The sequence below is a fragment of the Centruroides sculpturatus genome, unplaced genomic scaffold, assembly GCF_000671375.1.
Source record: "Centruroides sculpturatus isolate CEXI.00-Female unplaced genomic scaffold, Cexi_2.0 scaffold1246, whole genome shotgun sequence".
Lineage (NCBI taxonomy): Eukaryota > Metazoa > Arthropoda > Arachnida > Scorpiones > Buthidae > Centruroides > Centruroides sculpturatus.
The window spans coordinates 174,823-191,507 of record NW_019386100.1 but is presented as its reverse complement, the minus strand read 5'-3'; the positions used below and the strand labels follow the sequence as shown (position 1 = coordinate 191,507).

At 29.2% G+C, this 16,685-nt stretch overlaps 1 protein-coding gene across 1 annotated transcript in view; it reads right to left on the bottom strand.

Moving 5' to 3' along the window:
- Positions 1-295: 295 nt before the first annotated feature.
- Positions 296-16,685, bottom strand: part of LOC111613579 (QRFP-like peptide receptor) — a 53,274-nt gene continuing 36,884 nt past the window's right edge. The window contains exons 2-3 of the mRNA XM_023354931.1: positions 2,907-3,267; positions 296-2,841 (exon numbers count right to left, since the gene is read on the bottom strand). Of these exons, the coding sequence (XP_023210699.1) occupies positions 2,170-2,841; positions 2,907-3,267 (1,033 nt within the window). The 3' untranslated portion in view covers positions 296-2,169. The remainder of the gene's footprint in view (positions 2,842-2,906; positions 3,268-16,685) is intronic.

Genomic DNA, 16,685 nt, shown 5'->3' with positions numbered 1-16,685 from the left:
CTTTAATTAGTGGTCAATTGTTAATATTTTAAATACTTTAAATATTTTTTAATTATTTTTTAATAATCTTTTAATTTAAAAAAAATGAGTGACTTCCGGTCAAATTATAAAAAAGTATATTTTATTAAAAATTTAAACTTGAATTTTTCTTTCATTGTGCAATTTTACAGTAATTTAATAACTATATTTAAAAGATATAATATTTTATTGTAAAACTACAAAAAATAAACCATTAATTCATTATGTAAAATTGACAGTAATTTTACAAAGAGAAATTAAATGAACTCACCCAATGATGGATAGAGGAAGCGAAAGCTAAAACTTATTTTGATATTTGTCAATTCTCTTTTAATAGTTTTGAAATTATTTTTTGTGTGTTTGTTCTCAGAAATACGTGCTGCTTACCTTGAGTTTATTTATATTATTATTATTAATTATTAATTAGCGAAATTAGTGTATCTTCTGTATACGCAACCGTATTCAGTTTGTTTAATAAATTACATCGCTTACATGACATTTGGCATATTGTACAGAAATATTTAGGAATATCTCGTATAATTCGAAATAATCAAAATACCATATATATGTATGCATAATTGTAATTTGATTTTGAACATTACGTTAAATATTTTAAATTTTCTAATAAATAAAATACATAAATAAAAACTCAGATAGAAAAATTTCATTTGGCTCGGGTAGAGCCGATTTCGTCTTTTCTTAAGAAAAATGGTGGTGGTATATTTACTTTAATTGATACTACTGTATATTAGCGATTCATTTCTCAGAAGACATCAAACAAATATTATTCAATATATAAATATATAGTTAAACAACTTTGAAAATATGCACCACAATTTTTATTTACATTAATATTCAAAGAGTCTTCTCTTTGAAATAATGAAAGCATGTTTCACTGTGTAAACATAATATACGCTCATTAACAAAAATGTTACGCACCCAGATACAATTGTTCGATTACAAAAAAACTCGGCATATCTCAGCTATATCTCAGACAGGTTTGTAAATTGTTACAGTTGTGGTCCAATTGCACGCTAGATAAAGCCATCAGATTGTCTTAAAATCGTTACATCAGTATCCAAAAAAGCCCCACGCACTCACTGTGTGTCAGAATTTTAAGTGTAATTACTATTTGGAGGTCTTTGAAACGTAGGCATACCTATAACACTCAGTCAAAAGACATTTCGCATAGCTGTCCGAGTTTTATAAAGGCCTCATCATCGGACTAAGGAAGCAGGATGGCAGTTTTGTCAAAGTGTCCGCCATCATGGTAGTTCTGACTTAACTGTAAGAAATGTGTTGGAACAGTGGATATTTCAGAAAACATACACGGCAGACAGGCTCTGTACGCTCCAAACAGATCACCAAAAAAACTGACCGTGCCATTATTGAGAGATAGCTGCAAGCCTCTCTACAAAATCCTGTCTTTTCGTATTCCATTGGTAGACGATTATCGCGGGCAAATTTGCATGCACTGTGACCCAAATTCCCTGTCATTAGAACTCCATCATATTCAGTTTAGTTTGTAGTGATTCCGTAACAAAGAAAAATAGACTGATAGCATATTGTCTTTAACAAGGAATTCTGGTTCTGTTTGGAAACGGATAATCACTATATTAGTGTGTGAAGGACCTAACATGCTGGGCTGAAAGCCGTTTCGTATGACACTCGGTCATTCCTAGTTAATGGTGCGAGGACATTGGTGGCACAGTAGTACTTTCGGAAAATTGCGCTCTCTTGTATTGTTTTTCATGTCATGGCTGCTAGCTGTCATTTTCTAGCAAGATGATACTTAGCCGCACACAGCTAGTGTTTCCTAGGAATGTCTCACTCACGTTGTCACATTTCCTTGACCTGTTTGGTCTCCAGATTTGTCGCCTATCGAGCATTTATGGAAGGCCAACTTTGCTCATGTGAAGGATCTGGAGAGACGAGACAGTTGAAACATCTGTGGCAAATCTGTTGCAGGATAGCATACGATGCTGTGTACGTCATACCGAACTGAATCGCTGCATATTCCACAGAAAATTATCCTTTTGCTATAAACTTGTAATCACTTATTACTGCCGTCATAACGTTCTCACTAATAAAGTTTCATTCCACTTTAACAACTTTGGTGCGTAACATTTTTATAAAATCAGCAGGTGTGTCTTATAAGTTAAATATAAAATCTGGCACTGAAGAGGTTTTTTTAGTTTTATTTTCCATATTCATAACTGATTTTGGAAACGGTAATCCGTATTCTAATGATCTACTTCGAAGAATTAATCCATCAGATATGTCATGAAAATCAGATTTTGGAATGTATTTTGATGGAAAATCAAAAATTTTAATATTATTTAGTTCTTTCATTGGCACTTTCGTATTTTTATTGTTTTTATTTCTAGAATTTATATGAAAGAAAAATTTGAATTTTCGAGTTGTTTCAGCTGGTAATGCAGTTTGCTGAACACTATCGCTACGTGACGTACTATCAGATGAAGTCGCATTGGCATTATCGCAACTGATGATAATATGATGATTACATCCCAACTTTTTATTTTTTGTACTGTTACAAGAAAAAGCTTCCACAGAAACATTACAACATGTAGATATTAAAATTCTTCTAAAACCACTTCTGAATCGCGTACTCATTACAGCATAAATGAATGGGTTAACACACGAATTTATGAATGCAAATAAATTAATGCAAAGCATAGTAAAAAAGAAATTTTCACGTTCGAAAAAATTTTCAGGTTGATATTGAGTAATAATTGAAACTAGAAAATAAGGAGTCCAAGATATGGTGAAAGCGATCACCACGATAATTACCATTTTGGCCACCTATAAAAATATTAAAATTAGATTATTTTATTATAGTTTTTATTGGAAAATCTTGAGTTTTATACCTTTCTTCGATACGCTTCTTGACGACGAAGACTACCTTGTCGATGAAAAGCAATCTCTTTAAGAAGGCATCTGGCAATTAGGTAACACGTTCCTCCGATGAATATTAAAGGAAGAAGGTAGATAAATATAAACAGGAATGTATAATAACCTTGACGAAATTTCGGTTCGAGTGTAATGAAACAAGTCAGTCTTGTGATAGTTCCGTAAGAACTGCTCAACTCATTTGAACCTGCCTCCGATGGATAAAGGAATGGACTCGCAACCACGCAAGGTATACACCAAACAATTAATAAAATATTTTTAGTTCTGGATTTGCTTTGCAATATGCGATGATGCAAAGGATGAACTATTGCAGAATATCTGAAAAAATAATATTTTAAAATATATACTGTAATAATTATATTTAATAAAGTAATTCAAAATAATAAAATAATATATGGCATGCTACTTTTATTATTGCAATAAAAAATTTACATAAAGAATTTTAGTACAGTACATATATCATATTAAATATATCCATTAATATCTTCAATTATAATTATGGAGGATGTATCCTAAGTTGTAATAACAATAACTCAAAATGTTTTTAAAAAATTAAATTAAAATAACGTATATATTATGGATGCTGTGTAATACAGATGTATGTAAAATCACTTCAATCCGTGTCGGTTGATTACCGCAACACCGAGCTAGTATTCTAAAAGTCTTGAATACTAGCTTGGTGTTGCAGTGGGAAAATCAACCGACACGGATTAAAGTGATTTTATATACAAAAAATAACGTATTTATTCGAAAAAACAGCACTCTTTAATACAGGGTGTCCCAAAAATATATGCTCACTCTTTGATTATTACTAATGTATTAAGTTTTGATTTGGGTGTTTATTGATATAGATACAATTCTAATAAGTTAAATTAAAACATTTTAATGGCATTTAGGTTCAAACTGGTTTCCATCATTTTCCAAACTGCTGATAACGCAGACCAATGGATTCGACAACATTGCCGAACATTTTATTTGAAATTACTGAGACATTGCCTTCTAATTTCTTCTTTTAACTTATCGATTGTCGCTGGATTTGCAGTGTTAAAAACATATAAGTACTAGCAGGTAGGCCCGGCGTTGCTCGGGCAAAAGTAACGATAGGAAAGATTAACATTATTACGTTATAGTCAACCTTACCCGTTTTCACAGAATGCAAGAATTGGGTCCCCCTGTTTTCGGACTGATTAGAGAATTTTTAGATGTGTCTAAAAATATGTTCGATTTCCCGCAAAAACGAAAAAACTGCATTCGCGTCTTGCACGTCGCTTTCTCTTAACAATTCCATTGTTACGTAACACTTCCATTGTTGACCCATTGTTACTTAACACTTCCATTGTTGATGGAAGTGTTAAGCCTTAATCCTGTCTTTCTCCCCCGGGGGGAATTTCGAAAAATCCCTTCTTAGTGTTCGTTTTCATGATGTACCCTATCTGTGTACCAAATTTCAACTTTCAACTCCTAACCGTTTGGGCTCTGCTCTTATTATTATTATTGTTATCAATCCGTCTCGATTATATATTAGATTGGACTGATAAAGAGATAAAGAGTGAGTACATTTTTTCGGACATCCTGTAGTAAGCGCTGTGTAATAAAAACCGCAGCTGCAACATGAAAAAGTTAAAAGGCTTTTCTATTCAAGAAAGATAAGGTTTATATTAAAACGAGAAAAAATTGTTGTGACGTCGGGCTGCAATTTTTAATCATATTTTTAATTTATACGCTCTCCACTTCATATTAGTAGTGTATTTCCTTGTACATCATACTTTCCTTGATAACAACGGGGTCGAATTCATCGATCATCAATGTAATTCTGTTCTGGGAAAAATTTTTGAATTGAAATCACGCGATTTTTGGTTTGAAACAGCTGTTCATATATAGTTACTTGGGGCCTCCTGCCCCTGCTTTCCATATTTGGTTTCGAATTTCATCTAATAACATCATTCTCAAGATTAAGGAAGGACAGACAGACGACGACAGTGGGAATTCATAGGTCTACAATTTTTTTTAAATTGCAGTCTAATGAAAACCTGTACATTCCATTCATTGTCGTCACTTCTAACGAAATATATTTAAAATCACGAAGATGGAAAGAGCAGAATCACTCGAATTTGAGGGGTTAGGACCCAATTCCATATTCGTAAATGATAATTGTAATGCTGTGAAATAATAATCGCGGGAAAAACTTGACAGTTTTGTTAGAATAAATTAGGTATAGAGTCCACTAATAAACAGCCTAGTCGCGAGATGTAAAATGGTATACACTGCTTATACTATAACGCTGTCTATTACAGGGTGTCTTATGTAAAATCGGCCCCTTTCACTGGAAACAATACAAATCAATTTAGACAAAGGACATTAGTTAAAAAGTTTATTTTAACATTATTTAAATGTACAGAAACTTACAGATGCTGAGTGTGGTATCTTTGTGCATCTCTGCACCTTTGTATACGCGTAATCACGTTTATACTGTCTTGATGTACAATACTGCTGACGATAGCTTTAATACTTCTGCGAATTCTTTTAGTTTGCGTATAGTTCTGGGATTGGCCTTATAAATTTCCCTTTCAAATATCCCCTATAAAATTTGCATTATTAATGTTTCATCATCTCAGTCAGGCCGATTTTAAGTGGGACACCCTGTGAAATAAATACGGTATGCATTTATTTTTAATTGATCAATTTAAAATGCTATTATATAATATTCAAAAAATTAAAATTTGTGACTATTCTAATTAAAAATTTCCTTTTTTAATTAAAATAGTTTTAAATGTTTCCATTTTGTATTGATTAATAAAAGTTACATAAGTTTCTTTCAAGGAAGCCACAAAAGTTTATGGCTGCATTAAAAGAAATTATCATGTTAATTTTATTCAATTTATAATTTTAAATAAATACTTTTAAAAACTTTTAAATACAGTATTAATTACATAAACAAATATACTAATTTTACAAATGTTATTAAATACTTACATAAGGTTTTAGATATTAATTAAACATTTTCTCTGGACAATTTAATAAAACGAATAATTAATTTCAAAATTACAGTAAATTAGTTGTAAAAATAAATAATTTATATAATGGAATTAATATTTTAGAAGATCAGTTTATATTTAGGTTAAATCTTTGTTAGCAGGATTTCTAAAAAAGGTAAGATTGTAAAAAGACATATTATTTTTTTATAACGTAATATATTAACGTTTACAATAAGTTATATAGAGTAACGCAATACAGTAGCCGAAGGAAAGACTGAATGTACACTTTATTTATGTATTTGTTGATGATACAGGAGATATCACGTAGACAATAAGTGTCGTCCTTACACAATCAAATAGATATCATTCAACTAATAAAATACATATTTAATTTTTTGATACTTTCCAAATGAGAGGAGTTAAACCCCATAATCTCTATGCGCAAGGCTTTGATTCCGATAAATTATAAATTATTATTATTGATATTACAGCATTATGAAATTATGTACAGTATATATAGCATGAGCCACCAGTCAGCCTAAACTGAAAGATTTTCTGTTAGATGAAAGATGTGAAAGAAGACGTGTGATTAACGTCTGAATAATGTTGAAATTAAAAGAAATAAAATTTATTTTAAAAAATAAAACATTAAAATAATTTTTGATAAGGATCGTATGACCTAAAGACTTTTTGAAAATGAAAAAACAAAGCAGCTAAAAGAGATCAGATTCGTGTATAAACTCCCGAAGGGGTAGCCATGTGTCTCCTTCCATCACTTTCATCTGACATAGACCCTTCTAGCTCAGGCTGATACGTGTATACTCTTTCACAGCGCAGTCTATAAAACAATGGAAGTATTTTAGAATAAAATTGAAATAAGAAACAATAAAGACTACTTCTTTAATGTAGTTGGAAAGTGCGAAGTAGTGGGAAGTTTTAAAATATTCAAAAACTTTTTAATACAGTACTTTTATTTTACTAATGTTAGTTGATAGTAGTAGTAAGAAAAATAAATAAGTTATGAATCGTTTAGTTTGCCCGAATAGCTGTACGTATCTAATGAACACATTAAGATCGACTTCTTATAATGATTTGAATTTTTCGTATTCTTTTAATGTTCAATATGACTTAACATAATCCTGCCAAATTTCAGAAATTTCAACAAAAAGCACAAAAAGCTTCAAACTGGATGAGCAAACTCTTGCTCCCCTAAACACATACACACTAACCTCCATACATACAGAAAAAAACCCGAATCGTTTTGCATTTCTCGACATTTCAAGGTCCCGATTCCAGAAATGTAAAAATCTTGGGTGGTTCATTTTTTACCGATCGTCATACTTTCCCTCTGTTATATGTTACAGCCGGAAAAGTAAAATGGAAAACATTAAGAAGTGTTTACGCAACAATGTTTTAATGCTTTCCATAGTATATGCCCCACGTCGGTTGTGTACAATATGTTCATCGTCGGATGGACAATTTTAGTCAACCAACAACGGCTAAAGTTGGTCCAATATTGAATCGAACCAAGAAGTCAAATTGATCAGTTGTAATTCAATTGTTGACTGATGGTCGACACAATACAAAGTTAACTATTAAAGTACTATTATTACTTATTTTAGAGTTCCGTTTTTTTAAATTCGATCGAGGATCCGTACCTGAAAACCGTTATTAACATCACTGTCGACACTACCAATTTTCGTTACCGATCTTTCACTACTGTTCATTGACAACGTGGTGAGTAGATCTCCTTGTTCGTGGGATCTTACTCGTATATTGACTGAAATTGTTAGCTTAACGTTGGCATTGATCGCAGTGCCCATTGTTGTTATCTAAAATCGGACCAATTTTCTATTCAATTGCTGGGCTAGCGTTATATCCCAATTATAAATCGATGTTGACTGGATAATCGATTAGCAGCGTTGGACGTATTTTCGATCTCGGACCGATGTAAATTCGATTGTAAATGTCTACGTGAATAGTTGAATAGTTTATTAAAATTTTTATTCTTAATATTTACGTTCTCAAAATAACTTTTATAAGAAGTAAATATTACAAACTTTTAATTAAGATAAGTGTATTTATGCAGTTTAAATATTCAAATCAGTTTTCTGATATGTAAATTAAGTCTTACTCTTTATTAATTCTACATAGTAACGCTTCATATAAACGGGATAAAGGAAAAAAGAGACTTGTTTCTTATCTAAATAGCTTGTAAACTTATTTAAGACTTTTATAAAATAGATAAGGTCGAATGGAAATTTAATTAATTCAACAAATAGAAGATTTAAGCGAGTCACTCTAGAACCATTCAAAAATAAATCAAAATTACGAAAACAATTTTGCAAGGCAAGTTATATGTTTATAAGATCTGGAAAAGACAATTTCTAGAATTCTATTCGGCTCTGAGACAATTTTTTCAAGACAAATTATGTTTGAAAGACTTAATGAGAGTAACTTTCATAAAAACGTGGAACAAGTAGTCTAGTAGTCTATATAAGAAGATCTGAATTCTTGACTTCTTACAGAACACTTCGTTTGAAATTGTGTAGTTGCTATTATTCTTCGGCCAGGATTCTATTTGCAGATGATTCCAGACCCGATATACTGAATGATTCTAAAACTGTATTCGCTTAGAGTAAACAAGAGAACTGTAATTATTGTTGTAATATCAGGAAGCGTTACCTTTACATTGCCTAAGACTTACATTGTTTCACATATTTGCAGGAGTTATTTTGACGTCATGATATAATTTTAGGGATAAAACTCCTCTACAGTTTTCTGGGATACAGCGAGGCCCAATTTCTTTTTAAAAATAATAATTTTTTCAAACATCCTCACTCTGAAAAACGATTTTCTTCAGAGTTAGGATGTTCGAAAGATGAACTGACCATGTAGATCTTCGTTAAAGTCTAAGATGCTCTAGAAAGACAGCAATTTAAAAAAAGAAAACAACTACAATCAGCTATGGACTGGAGTTCTTTACCTGAAGAACTGATTAGCTCTCTTTAAGTTAAAATTAAATTAAATAATTATCTCAAATAACCAATTGGTAGAAATACACGAAGTTTATCAAACTGTGATGTAACCAAGTAATTTAATCACATTAAGAAAATAAGACTTTTATTTGTGGGATTCTTCACTAGACCCTCCTCAGCCACAATTATATAAATATTTACAGATACCTAACATTTATCTTAATATATAAAAAAATTATAAAGGGAAATAACAAACCTGCAATAATTAACTTAATAGATAAAGGTCACATGAATACATTGCAACTGTTCATACATACATCTGGTTACAATTTCTATGAATCTACAGTCAATTCCTCGTTTGACACTGTTAAGTGGGTCTGTAGTATTGGTTAACAGCGATTCTCCTTGATGGGAATTGGTAGCTAAAATTCACTTATTTTCCTTTCCAAATTGTCATTAATTGTATAATTTTAAAATATTCGTCATATTGCCTTTTAATAGGTTTTGTTTCTGTTTTATTATTTTTATCGTATCTTTTACGATTTCACCCCCTTCGGAATCTGTCTGGCTACTGCTAAACTACGGGTTTTATGTTGGAAGTGCCTTGTACAGTACAATAATCCTTAACACACACACACACACACACACAAATTACTGTCGACGTACCTAGATGAGCCGCATATCATCACCGTCATAGCAAGAACATTTTAGGCAAATAGCAAATAGACAAAGGAGTAAAAGCTATTACATTTCATGTAATTTTCTCTTATAATTAACAGTTTTCATAGTTTCATTATTTGATCTGAATTTTTCTTTTGAGCAAATTCTACTTATTGTAGGAAATATACTTTCGAAGGAAATCGTACTTCCAGACAGACAACGAATAACCTCTAGTACATAATTACTAAAATCCTAAAAAGTTCGACATTTTTATTCCATTTCAGAAAATATTTCAACTCATATATCAAGAAAATTTTAGTTGATAAATTTCTTAACCTACTGTATTTTGACAAGCAGTTATTTGTTTCCATCAGTGGCCGAGCGAATAAACCTACTAAAATACTGGTAGTTAGTTAGTCGTGGGTTCGTGATATAACTTACGAAGTGTTCGCGTGTTGTCGTCGCTCGTGGACACAGACCCAAAAATGTTTTTCCAACGAAATTAAGCTGGTTTCTCCAGTTACTTTCTTTTCTTAATTTCGAGGAACTTCATTAGAGCAGTGGCAAGTAGGGAAAAAACAAAAATAAAATATAAAAATAGCACTAAACACACAAATAAAAAATTTTTCACATGTAACGCTAAGAAATTAGCGTGATCCAATTTACCCCTACTTACTCTATACTTCAAAGTTTCATTATCAAAGCTAATAAATTTCAGTTTGAAATTAAATTTGTAAATTTCTGTAAAATACTGAAAAATATTACAATTTTATTAAATTTATTCTTTAATAGAAAATACTTATACATTATATTGATTAATTTTTTTAGTACGTTTGTTTTATTTTAAAATTTGTTAATATGATTTATATCATATCAAAGTTATAAATTTACATTTCTTCTTATTGAATACTAATTTGTTTTCCTCAAAACTAATCATTTCATTGCATATTAATCAATATTAATCTAATATTTTAGTAGTAATCTAATAGGAAAATCATCGCATTACATCATATTTAGTATAAAATATCAATTATTTTGAGGAAATAAGAACAAAGAAGGAAATGTAATCAGTGCAAAATTTATGTAAATGAATGATTTCTGATAATTAATTAATTCTTAAATGTAAAAAGAGTTACTAAAGTGTATCTGAAACTTTATGGAAATTCATAAAGCTTTAACTTTATGAATTTTTTTATTATTTAAACTTGCAGCTTCAGTATTAGTTTTCATACTCTACATTGATCTAAAGCTAAATATCTTTGAACCTAAATCAATATCCAATATAGTAGTTTCCTTCTTTTGTTATTAAACAATCGTTCAATAAGTTGAAATATTTATATAAAATCATTATAATACCCGATTTAATTTATTTATGGTATTAAATAGAACTTATTCCATAAAAAACTTCAAGAGAACTTAAGAAATTTAGAAATTCAACTCTCGTAATAAATATAAAATCAAGTTTTGTACATAGTAAATTTAATAGAAGAAAATTATAAATGCTTTAAAATATAACTTAGCTAGCTAAAACTAATCAGTATTTTTAGTATGTAATAAATATATTTTACGAATCAGAAAAGAAAATATTCATAGATCTTTTCATGTAATTTTTTTCTTATAATATAGTAGATAAAATGTTATATGCTGTTATTTAAGATACTGAATAAAATATATATTTAATTATTTATTTAGTTTACGTCTATTGCACAATTTCTTTCCTTCTTCAGCATTCTCTAATTTAGTTTCATACTCAATTAATATTAATATTCAAAACCATAAAATAATAAACATAATTAAAGATTAAATTCATATACAATTTTATTAAATATTAAAATATATATCATTTAAGATTTTAAATTTAATTTTGAACAAATTTTTATTATACAAACAAATTATTTGTCTATATAAAATTTATTTTAAAAACTCAAATGATATGCAGATTAAAATTTTATGTATTAAATCAATTTATATATTTAAATTATCCGAGAAATGGTGATTTGATGCTCTATATGACTAAAATCAGATTAGAAACTACTGAAAACATTAAACTTTTAACAGCTATTTTTACTTCTGCCATTACGAAAGCTGTTAAACGAGTCCAACTTTGAAGTAATGTTGCTATTTTCTTGATACTACTACTGCTACTACTAAAATTTTCAAAGAAAATAGAATATAAATGAATATATATATTACAAAAACAGTAACACTAAATATAATTATAATACTTATTTTTATTACTGGAATAATAGAATAACCATGGAATGAAAAAATAATGGTTAAAGAACTTTTTGGAAAGTTATGTTTAACCATTATATGATATATTTATTGTCTATATATGATTATCATCTCTTCATTCTATGATTATTCTATCTTTCTGGTAATAATATAAGAACTTAAGAAATTCCCTAGCTAATTCACTGTTGTGGCAAGTATATTTGCTACTGGCAAAAGAAAAATTTTCTTTTCAATCTTCAAGAAATGCAAACGAATTGTGCTATTTAATTATCAATAAAATTAAATAGTAATTAATCATATAAATATTGTATACAGTTCTTAACGATTGGTAAAAATTGATTTGTAAGAGATAAAAATATGTAATGTTTTAGTTACTTAAGATTTGAAAAAATTTTTTGGTGCTGTAAATCATCAGGCATTGTAAACTCAAAAGTTATGGTATTACAGGTTTACGTTGGATTGGTTTAAAACTTATAACATCGCATATATACTGTTAAAGTTAATAATGTGGCATCTAACTCTTTTATGGTTAATCGGAGTATACTCCAAGGTTGGTTTCTTGGCCCTTACTATATAATTATATTAATGATCTATCACAATATTATTTTGTGATCCTCTATGCCGATGATATAATATTGTCTCATAGTTCAATTTCGTAGAAATATACAATAACACCTGTCTAAACTGAAAAAAATTCTTCGAAAAGGAGCGATTTTTTATGTTAAATCTTTTTATAAACCAGAAATCTGTCTAACGCGGAAAGGAAGAGATTTTTGGATAACTTAACCTTGATAAAGAGGAAAATTAATATTCCCTTGTTGACGAATACGTAAAATCGCTACCAGGTATGACGATCATCGTAAAGTGTGATAAAATGTATATGTTTACATGACTTCATAGAAACCTTTATGTCACGTGGTGTGTTATATAGCGTAGTGTATTCCCAGCTTATAGAGCCAATTATAATGTGATTCTTTTACAATGTTGACTTTTTGTTGTTCGATGCTGATCGCGTTAAGAAAAGGATAAGCATAGAAAACAGTATTTCGTTTTATTACTTCCTACACAAATAACCCGAGATGATGCATGAATGGCTTGTTAAAATCAAACGAGAGAATTTCGAACCAACAAAAAATACAAGAATTGGTTCAGTTTACTTTAAAGAAGATCAATATTTTCTTTAATATTACTCATAAATTTTTTTTGTGCATTAGAATTCATCCATAAATCACGTATCTTACTTTAAGAAGAGGAAGGAGGAGACCACGTAGGGGGAGGATGGGTAAGGTCAAACCACATGGTTATTATTATTTTAATAAAATAAATAAATTTGGAAAAAATTTTTTTAAAACGTATGCTGCATTTAATAATAAATTTTTTTAGTCAGTCAATTAAATTAGCCGATTTTCTCGCAACATCAGTGCACCACCTGTATTAATTAAGTGAAAGTTCTATTTGCAATGTATTTTATCCTTTTTATTCATCACACGAGGCGTAGAAATTCAAGATATTTTTTAAAATCTATTGATAAAATATTTAATACCGCTATCAGTGTATTGAAATAATTTTTTTTCTTATTTTAAAAATTGAAAAAACACTTTAAAGGATACGACACTTGAGAATATTACAATTTTTAAAATAATTTTAACATAGAATTAACTATACATAATGTCATAAAAACATTTATAAATTGGGAGGAGTCAACGTTAAACCTGCCCATACAGATAAACAGATTTTATTCGTATATTATTAGAATTAGCACTTGGTACTAGTATTAATCAGTTATTAAACTATAAAAATCTATACAATATACTTATTATAATCTTCTTTCAAAAGTAAAGTACCTAATAAAACTTTGATATTGATATTTCGAAGAATAAAATGCATTAACAAAATCAATATCATTGTAAGATCAATATTAAAATATTACGAATTGTTTTCATTTTATATATCCAAATCAATCATGCATATGGTTGAACGTTCTTGATATTCCTGACCCTGACTTGAATTTTGTTCAAGTCAGGATCAGGAATTTCTCATGCCGTAGTTTGTTTCGGATAGGTCGGATCCCGTCCTTCAACGCCAACGCCAGGACACTCCCATAGCGGCTTACCAACATATATGGGCCTGTAAAAATGCACTTTTCATATCTATAGACAGGATAAAATTACAAAAAATACTTTTTATATTAGTAATTAATTCCAATATCAATAGTCTGTAACGAAATGGTCAAGGATGGATAATATTTTTTTAGTCTAATAAGAAGAGTGGAGCTATCTATTGCTGTCGGAGTAATTCAACGTACTATTTTATATTTGGTAGAAAAATTTCAGCAAGTATAAGGTAATTCAAAAGTCAGTTAACATTTGAACAATCAATATTTCTGTGAATTTTTGAAGCTGGTAACGCGATTGCTGTGAAAATGCATAGAATCATGCGGGGTTTTCTTCCAGAAAAGTGTAAACGGTAATGAACGGTTGGTTTTGATACTGCATGGCATTAATACTTTAGAAGCCGTATTCATAACAAGAGTTAGAAGTTAACTGAAAAGCATTCACAAACTAAAAACACAGTGAATGGAATTACAATTAGTTAACTTCTTAGTCCTTGTAAATATGGCCTACAGGCTTTACGTTACACTCAATTAGGCTCATTACGAAAAACTTTGATCTTCAATATTATAAGCAAAAATAGTTAAGAATGTTCTTAACTCATTTCGCTCAAGATTCGGATCGGATTCGAATCCGAATTCTCGAAATGATACGTTCACATGTGACATCTGTCCATCCCGTAGAAAGGAATTTTATGGTGAATTTTTAATCCTATTAAAAATTCACCATAAATTGCTGATAGGTGTTTTTACTTGTAAATTATTTAGATTATTATACTGTATTTTATTTTGTACTCTGCTATTTAACTGTTGAAAGATTTCCATTAGTAAATCCTCTTGAGTACGGTATCTTTGTAAAAATTCAGAGTTCTTTTTAATATGAAAGGATAGATCCACACCCTAATTGTATCAAAATTGACGGCATAATCAGGTATACTACGTCCCAGTTCTTAGTATTTTACGTAAAAATATAACATGCATCTTTGTATGTAAATTACTATGTAAATTTCAGAGATCAAACCGGTGAAGCATCACATAACAAGATTCTAATAAATCGTTGCTCGTCCTCGATGGGCCGGCCTTTTATTCTCCGTTCCGAAGGATACATTTCTTTCTTCGGTTCATCCCCATGTGTCCCTTCTCTCAATATCATGAGAGAGCGGTGCCTTTAGATCCAGGTGTTCTGGTACTTTTTCCAAATAGGTCTCGTTAACAACGATAATCCATCATCCTATCTATCTGCTAATGCGTCAGAACATTACTGGAGCATAAGTATAAACTCGTATTAATAAAACGGACATATCTAAAAGTCAAATGTGATTTTAAGAAAAAGGTAAGCAAATAAAAATATTTAACAGTATTAGAAAAGAATGTAGAAATTAATTATTTAATACATACAAAGTTAGATAATAATTAATTTCTAATCTAAATCAGTATATAATATAAAATTTAGAAATTTAAAACATTAATTAAACGATATAAATTTCAATTAATGAATTTAAATAAAACATAAAAAATAGAAAAAATAATTTAAAAGTGCAACAAAAATAATTAAATTGTTAGAAAAATTTTCAAGTAATAACCAATTATGGAAATAAATCTTAATTAGTAACATAAGAAAACAATTTGAAAACATTGTTTTTATTTAAAAGTAATTCTGTAAATTGAAATGAATTTAATGAATTCTAATTGAAAAGCTGTAATTTAAATTTTTTAAAAGTCTAATTAACTTTCTCAAATAAAAACATAATATTAATATATTTTTAAAATTCAACATTTTAAAGCAAATTCAATTAAATTAAAATAAGCAAATAATGTATTGTCAACATTATGAATCATTGAAAAACAATTATTTAATAGCCAGGCAATTATGAGAATTTTTTTAACCAAAGTCTAAAACAAGAAAAGTTATTTACATTATAACATCATGAATTTATTATTATGATCAAATACTGTATTTATTTTAATAATGTATTTAAATAAATAAGCAATAAAGTCGACGTGGTGTTTATTATTAGTTGTTGAAAAGTTATATTGTTCTGACTTATGAATAACTCATAATACTTTTTTTTCATTTATTATTATTATTATTATTATTACTTCATGAAATAGGTTATCTAATAGAATTTTAATTTCCTCAAAAATGTCAGAGATTACAGTTAATAGGACACTACTATTATAGTGTATTAAACATACAAAAACTATTATTGAAGTGATTAATATTTTTAAATGACTTTGAAGATTCTGTTTAAAGACTATTAACGTCCTTCAACTGATATTTGTGAAAGTTAAAGAATGATTTTGAAGATAGAAAAATTTTATATTTTACTCTCGAGACTAAAAAAACCATAAATTCGAGAGATCAAATAAAACAGATTTCTCATATGAGAATGTAAAGAAGACATGAATCCATCGAGTTTCACTCCAACTACATTCATATAAGGAGAACAATAAACAGGGAATGACCACAGGGCTCCCGTAGCGGCCCGAAACTATTGAATTTGGTGTACGATAAACTACTGACGAATTTTGACCAACGCAATGATCTAAAATTCCAAGCTTTTGCTGATGACTTACTTATAATGATAGCAAATAAAAATTGCGATAAACTGACCGATGAAGCTAATGGAACACTTCACAAAATACTGCAATGGAGCGAGGAACAGATGCTCCCAATTAACTACGCTAAGTTGAAGCAATAGTGAGTACTCGAAAAAATAAACGTGGACAGTTACAAAAACCCTTAAACTTCGTATGGATAATAACAGAATTAAACAG